The following is a 7490-nucleotide window of genomic DNA, read 5'->3' on the forward strand; positions in this document are numbered from 1 at the left end:
AAAGATGTTCTGACGTCAGCGTGACATTTTCTTCGAGTTTCTGATTGGTTCTCGGAGAAGTCGCTAGTCAATGACGTCAATCACACGCGCCTGCCTGCAGCACCACGAGAGTTGCAAAAGCACTGCGGAGGGTCGGGCTACTGACGGCTCAATGTCACGGAGTTTTTCCAGCAAACCTAAAGCGATGGACCACTGTTAAATCACCGATGTCGTCAGATTTGGATATATATTGAGTAGTCTTCAGTAAGGTATGTTGGTGTTTTCCCGATAAAACGACATTAAATGTATTTTAGTTGTAAGTGACGTTAGCGTATGGCTAGCCGGTCGGCTAGCAACTTTGATAGCGTCAGTATCACTAAACTGTTAAACGCCTGTAACAGATTTTCTATGGGGTTGTTATGTGCATGTTTGGCGACTCGATGACCAAAGTCCTTCAATCTACAGTGTGATTAAAGTGTAAATCTCTCCAGTGAGGCCGATAGGGTGAAGCCATCAAACATTGAGGAGAAGTGAGGGTGTACCTCCCCACGTGCTAGGATTAACGTTACTTATTGTACTCACGGTGACACACGCCGGTTCTGCAATATTAATTGTTCTGTATTATTGTAATTTTATATTAACGTAATCACTTAGAACATTCAAAGCCTCTATCTACCCTTTGGATACCATAATTAAACACTGTTAGCCACCATAGCAAATTTTGAGCAAGAGTTCTGGAGTCATGCTTGTTACCAAAGTAAGTTAATGTCGGTAACGTTACATATGTAAATGTAAGTTAGTTACACTTAAATGTCTGTTATTCATATCCTCATGATATCCATCCTCCCACCCCTAGGCAATGACCTCTTGAAGAGGTCCCCTAGTTTTCATCCCTGTTCCTCCTCTGTGGTTTCAGATCCACTGATCCACCATGTCCATCCAGATTTGTGGAGTGGTGAAGCTGCTTATGCGCTCTGGTTGCTGCCAGACCATCAGAAGTAGGTCCTGTTTGCACAAGCCAGTGTTGGCCCCTGTGGGTCATTCTGACCTTGTGGTCCCCGGGGCTCCTCTGCTTCATAGAAGGGCCTACAGCCTAGACTCTCTCTCTTCGGGTCCTGGCCGACCCACACTTGGTTCAAGCTCTCAGCAGCCCCGAGCAGAAAGGACATCCCCATCCTCAGCACTCACACACAGGAACCTGTCTGCTGTGGCTGTACAGGTAAGCAGTTAGTTTTGGCTTTGCGTGATTCTCAACACTAGTCTTCCACTGCAGCCTTGCGTTTGTGAGGTTCTAATGAACTGGTTTGCTATCTATTTACAGATGTCTGTACTTCAGTTTTTGTGGTATTTCTAGAATGTGTTTCCATATATGGTTCATGGTCCTCTGTCTATTCACGTATTCTGAGTTGTTTGTGTTGGTTACAGTAACGAAAGGGCAAGCAAAAAACCTGAACACAACACACTTTTCCCCAGCACCTTTTTCCCATCTCTTCGTTGGGGATGATGAGCGCTTACAGGCTTATTTAGAGATGAAAAACCTCGAGCATATATGCTCTATTGTGAGCCTTCTTTTGACTGCTGTGGTCTGACACCTGCCTTATACAGCTGTTTTTCCTTGATTGTTGAGGTACACAACAAATGGCTCCGCTCTGCCCTGCACCAGTCCCTTATGTTGTACCCCAAACAACTGCAGTTACAAGATGAACCTTTTTTGTATTCATATTCATGCCGTATTTTAGTTTTCTGTATTATGTTACTGTCTGCTGCAGCAATGCAAAGTTTTGCCCCAGGGACCATTAAAGTTTCAATTTATATGGTTTTATCGTAATACACTGTGTAATTCTTGAGGTTTTTCTGTCTACATGAACCTCTTTGTGTGAGGAGAAAATTCATGCATTGATAGAAATCTTAAGTTTGTGCTTTGTTTTTGCCTCAGTGAACTGAAAAATAAATAGAAAATTGACCGTTGTCACTCAACATCTATTTTTGTCTTTCCCCAGGGTCAGTGTCGTCCTCTGTGCCGGTATGACTTCCTGGACCTTGGTGAGGCAGAGGATAATGTACGCCGTGCTCAGACCTGTAAAGCAATGCGATACTTCATAGTGGACCCAGATCTGGCTAAACTGGTAGTACAGCATCTAGAACCAGAGGATCCTAAAACTGTTATCTTCGAATGTAACCCAGGTATGTGTTTATACAGTGGGCAAGTCTTCTGTCTAATTTGGCACCAAGATTTGCAAACTAGATCATTTATTTTTGACTTGGCTGCAATGCAGTAAATATTATTATTTATAAGTTAATGAAAAGTATATTATTGTTGTCCGTGAAACAACAATTGAAGGGCTGTCCTTGTATCTAACTTTCTTAGGTCCTGGAGTGTTGACTAGGTCACTACTAAATGCTGGAGCTCAGAGAGTTGTGGCTCTTGAAGGGGATAGATCCTTCTTACGTGATCTACAGGTAACACAAACATCAAACAACATTCTGTATCCTTACATGTAGATTAACCAATTATTGGTTCTAATCTCATCAGATGTTAATTCTTCAATTAATCCTTTTTCCCTTATGGAGCAGTAAGACAAATGAATGTTTTTTGTTTTGTAGGAGTTGGAAGGTCAACTCGATGGTCAGCTGGAAGTGGTACACTGTGACTACTTTAAACTAGACCCCATTGGCATTGGACAAGTTAGACCCCCCGCCATGTTCACTGACAAACTGTTCACTGACCTGGGAATATCAGAGGCGAGCTGGACTGATGGTGAGAAAAAACTCAAGATATTGCTTTGTTTCAGATTCAGTCACTCATCTATCACATACACACACACAAAGGGGTTGTTGCTCCTTTAGTTGAGTAAGTATTATCCTAACACTTAGCAATGCCACATGTCCTTACCTTATATACCATACAGTATGTACCTTAAAACATTTGATTGGTGGGATTTTTCAGTGGCTTGCAACATTTGGAGTGTCTCAGTGTAATAACTTAGTATTTAGCTTTTACACAATAACACACTTAATTGAGCAATTTGCATTACATAGTGTACCATCCCCTAAAGTGTGTGTTTGCTAATGTACTTGTGTGTGTGTCTCTAGACATCCCAGTGAAGGTAGTGGGTATCCTGCCCCTGCGTAATGAGCGTGGACGGCTACTGAAGATGGTGTACGCTTTATATCAAAGGCTGTCTGTCTACAGATATGGAAGAATAGAGCTCAACTTCTTCATGAGTGAGAAGGAGTACCTGGTAAAGGAACAAGGGCATTTTTACCTCTACATCTGTAGAAATGAGAATCAGTCAATCTCTTGATCACTGAGTACAACCTTGTGTGTGTGTACTTGTCTTTATGAGGATGGAGTAGGTTACACCCATGCTCACACCTCTTGTTTTCATTTGGGGTAGCTTTAAACCAGCTCACATCTGTACTTAGTTACTGCTGCACCTCTCAGTGCAATCATCGGCTTTGGTGATCTGCCCTGAAAATAGCCATATCCATGCTTACAACAATCATTAGTTAAAGCTGTGGAAGAAATGTGTCCTATTTAGACCAATAGACATTTTTTTCTTTTATTGTTGTGTGAGATAATTAACGCTGTTATTTCTCCATCAGAAACTAGTTGCACGTCCAGGACAAATGATGTTCTACAGAGCCTTCAGTGTCCTCTGGCAGATGGCCTGTGATATCGAACTACTACACAAGGTACAGTATGAGGGAGGGTGACAGACAACATTTTGGTAATTATGAAAATGTATTGAAACCAGTTAAAGGGATAGTTCAGATCTTTTGAAGTGGGGTTGAATGAGGTACTTATCCATAGTTAATGTATCACCTATAGTAGATGCCGGTCGGTGCACCCCAAGTTTAGAGAAGCAGCAAGAGTACCATTACAGAAGCTAAGCAATGTACTGCTGTGGAGGGGGCAGCAACAAAATGTGCTGTAGCCACCTAAAAATAATCACACCTAAAATGAATATCAGTTTTAGTGTATGCTTTGTTGAGAATATTTTAACTGCTTTGCCATGACGGCAAACAGTGATTTCCTACAGGGAACTGAAGCCGTTATTTAGCTCTCTTGAAAGCCAGACTCTCTTGACCCCCCCCCCCCCCCCCCCAAGTTGGTTTATGTTATTGTGTGACTTAGGCATTAAAGGGTTAGTTTGGATTCACTCAAGTCGCACAAAAACACAAACAAACTAACTGACCGTGGCACCAGTAGACCAGCAGCTCCTGTGTTCAGCGATCCAAAAGTACTGTTTTTCTCAATGGAGTCTGGTGGCTTTGACAAGAGCATAGATGGGAACTGAAGTTGTTAATGGATACCTTGTCAGAACAGGCTTTCTGATGGAAAGGTAGAGCTGTGAAAATCTTCTGTATAGTGTACAGTCAAACTGTTCAAGTGTCCTAAAATATGTTTTGCTGCTGTCCCCATCCACAGCAGTACATTGCTTAGTTTGTGTGGTGGTACTTCTGCTGCTTCTCCAAACTAGGAACATGCCAACCAAAATCTACTCTATATAATACACTGACCAAAGATAAGTACCCCATACAACCCCTCTTCCAAAAATATGAACTATCCCTTTAAGGTTGACATTTAAACACTTGTTTATAACAAAAGCAATAGTTTTTAGGTTCAAAAAAGCATGTTAAAGTGTCCTGATACTTCCTTGAAGCTCATGATAGGTATCATGCTACTAAAGCTTCCACATTTTCAACATAAAGAGGATAAATCTGATAGAAAGAGTCTAGTTGTCAACATCCTCATCTCTGTCTGTGCAGGAGCCCTGGGAGTCATTTGTGAGGTCTTCAAAACTGGGTCCACCTAGTGCTAAGGGAATGGTAAAGAAGAGAGCAGACTCAATAAAAGCAATGTAAAGTAGACTGGAATTGTCTATTTAATACATATAATGTCTCCCCTCGTACTTTTCCTCTTGCTTCCCTCAGCTTCCCAATGACAATCTGTGCCTGGTGCGTATGCGTCCACGGGCTGATCTGTTCTCTGCTGGCCTCACTTCTTCTAATGCTTCTACTCTGCTGATAATGGTCAAACAGTGTCTGGCAAAGAGGAAGGTCAAGCTCATTGACAGGCTCAAGTAAGCAATACACACACAAAGCTATTGAGACAGGCCTGCAGCCAGCATATTACACATGTTGCATCTCAGACCTGCTTACAGACACACCAAGTGCATCCATGCTAAAGCAGTATTATAGGCTGTTCCAGTCAACACTTTTGGCCTTATTCTCCCTCTTGCTTATTCTCCATGTCTTGTGTTTTTTCCAGTCTGTGGTCTCCAGATAGTGGGAGTAAGCTGTTATCGGAGATGAGCATGCCGCAGGACATACTGACAGGCCACGTATATCCAGAGGAATATCTTCGACTGTTCCAGCTGATGGACAAGAGTCAGGAGTTCACACAGAGCTGGCTTTATGAAGAGATTCTAGAGAACACAGAGAGGGAGGGTTGGAGCTAAAATATAATTTTACAGGTCATGTGTATAGTTTTATAGAAATTAAATGCAAAAGTAAACAAAAAAAAAACATGTAAAAAAAATAATAATTTAATATAATATAATGTCTGATGAAGTTAAACGAGTAGAAATGGAAGACTTGTGCATGCATGCATGCATACATACAGAATCACAAAATACAGCAATAAGTAAAATGTTCACGAAATGGACACAGAAGAATTACTTGACATACTTTTGTTACTGACATAATCCACTTGTGTAGGGAGTGACTGAGTGATGAAAATGTGACTTGCTATACTCTGGTGCAATGGTGAAATGAGTTTAAATGACCCTCTGTATTGTGCTGAATTGGGATTCTCATGAGGTGAAATTTAAGACAAAATCTTAAATAATAAATGGGTTTTTGGGGGGGCCCTCGTTGAGATTTGTTGGCTTGCCACTGAGAGAAAAATGTTTTTTGCACTGAAAAGATTTGAAATTGTTGCGAAATAAAGGTCTGATAGTTACCATGTAGAAGAAAATCTCCATTTAAAGATGAGCAGCATGTCTAAAGGGGCTGAAAAAAGCCTCATGTATGCACCAGGTCATGCAAATTAAAATCAGAAATCTACATACCCTCAAATGATTGATAAAACCACAATTTTGCTTATGCAGCCTACTGTGACAGCAGTATTGCAACACAACCTTGGATGTATCCCATGTTGCATAATTTTCCCATTCCAGAGTGGCAGTGCTGGAAGAAGAGTTTTTCACTGTATAGCTTCAAGTCTTGTATATTTTTGTACATGCATTGTGTGTTCATAAGCTTTAAATGAAATGTGTCTTATTGATTTTGAAAGCTGTGTGTGAGATATGATTTTTAAAGAAATTATTAAATCATACTTTTAATATGGAGTGTGTGGGGAAGAAAATGATTTGAGCCTTGTTTTAGTAAGTGCTTGCACCATCAGTGCTTTTATTTTGATGAGTCTAGGTCGGGGGTGATAAACATAAGGTCCATGGGCCAGAGCTGACCCGCCATAGGGTCCAATCTGGCCCACCGGATGTTGATGCACTTGTGAAGGCTAAGAGGTGCCAGCTTTCAGGAGCAAGTTAAATGCTGAGCAGCCTATTTCCTGTAAAATGCTGCTTCAGAGGCTTGTTCACCCTGACAAGAGTATAGTTCCCTAAAAAGACAATGAATACTTATTATGGTCATATTTAAAGATAATGAGCATTGTGCAGAGTATTGTAAATCAGTAGTTTTAGCACAAAATAATCTGTATCAGACTTACATACTAAATTATCTGGGGAATCCTATTGCTAAGGCACTTCCAAAACTAAAGTTTAAGGTGTGGTGTTACCAGCGTTACTATGCAGGAGTGGAGATATATGGAAAAATGCACGAGCAATGACGGGAATAGTACACTGACTGATGTGGAAAAACTGAGACATACTGATGAAATTGCACTTATTTTTCTTGAGATGTCTCAGACTGTTCATCATCCGTTTTGTAAATGGATAAATAAGTTCAGGATGTACTTCTTTACACTAAAAGAAAGGGGAACAATTTGGAGGTGTTCTTACTTAAAGATCATTATGCAATGGTTTTACTGGTCAGGCCTGCTTTAGATCAAATTGAACTTTATGTGGCCCATACATGAAATGAGTTTGACACCTAAGTTTCCTTCCCTGGTTGCATATGATGATTTATAAGGTTGGTCATATGCCTTTAAACAATTTCTATTTTGGGAACAGTGTGTGCTAAATCATGAAAGCTTGAGCTATCTGTCACCCTGTCATACACGCAAGACAATAATACAGTGAATAAATTATTTTTCTGTGAAGACCATTTGGTGGATTTGATTGCCTCTGTAAAGACTGGGTTTTGTATTGAAAGGCTGTCTGGAGGAGTGCACTCTCCACACAGTATTTTGTTGCCGGAAGCTTCTAGTATCTTAACTCATCCAGTATTTGTCCTCAAAGCACTGTAACACAGCAACAGATGGCTTTGCCAACATAGAGTGAAAATAGGTCATCTTAAGCTCCTTTCACACATGGAGTCTCTGC

At 40.8% G+C, this 7490-nt stretch overlaps 1 protein-coding gene across 1 annotated transcript; it reads left to right on the forward strand.

The window, feature by feature from the left end:
- The first annotated feature begins 83 nt into the window (after window positions 1-83).
- Window positions 84-6335, forward strand: tfb2m (transcription factor B2, mitochondrial). The gene is made up of 10 exons (XM_050070174.1): window positions 84-248; window positions 896-1198; window positions 1980-2163; window positions 2348-2439; window positions 2584-2737; window positions 3073-3221; window positions 3586-3675; window positions 4753-4812; window positions 4918-5066; window positions 5255-6335. Exons 2-10 carry the CDS (start codon window positions 911-913, stop codon window positions 5442-5444), a joined length of 1356 nt encoding a protein of 451 aa, XP_049926131.1. The 5' UTR covers window positions 84-248; window positions 896-910; the 3' UTR covers window positions 5445-6335.
- The last annotated feature ends 1155 nt before the right edge of the window (window positions 6336-7490 follow it).

The sequence above is a fragment of the Epinephelus moara genome, chromosome 1, assembly GCF_006386435.1.
Source record: "Epinephelus moara isolate mb chromosome 1, YSFRI_EMoa_1.0, whole genome shotgun sequence".
Classification (NCBI taxonomy): Eukaryota; Metazoa; Chordata; class Actinopteri; order Perciformes; family Serranidae; genus Epinephelus; species Epinephelus moara.

Coding starts and splice junctions, on each gene's coding strand:
- tfb2m (XM_050070174.1), top strand. CDS start 911: ATGTCCATCCAGATTTGTGGAGTGGTGAAGCTGCTTATGCGCTCTGGT. Junction 1,199..1,979: donor TGTCTGCTGTGGCTGTACAG/GTAAGCAGTTAG, acceptor GTCTTTCCCCAG/GGTCAGTGTCGTCCTCTGTG. Junction 2,164..2,347: donor TATCTTCGAATGTAACCCAG/GTATGTGTTTAT, acceptor TAACTTTCTTAG/GTCCTGGAGTGTTGACTAGG.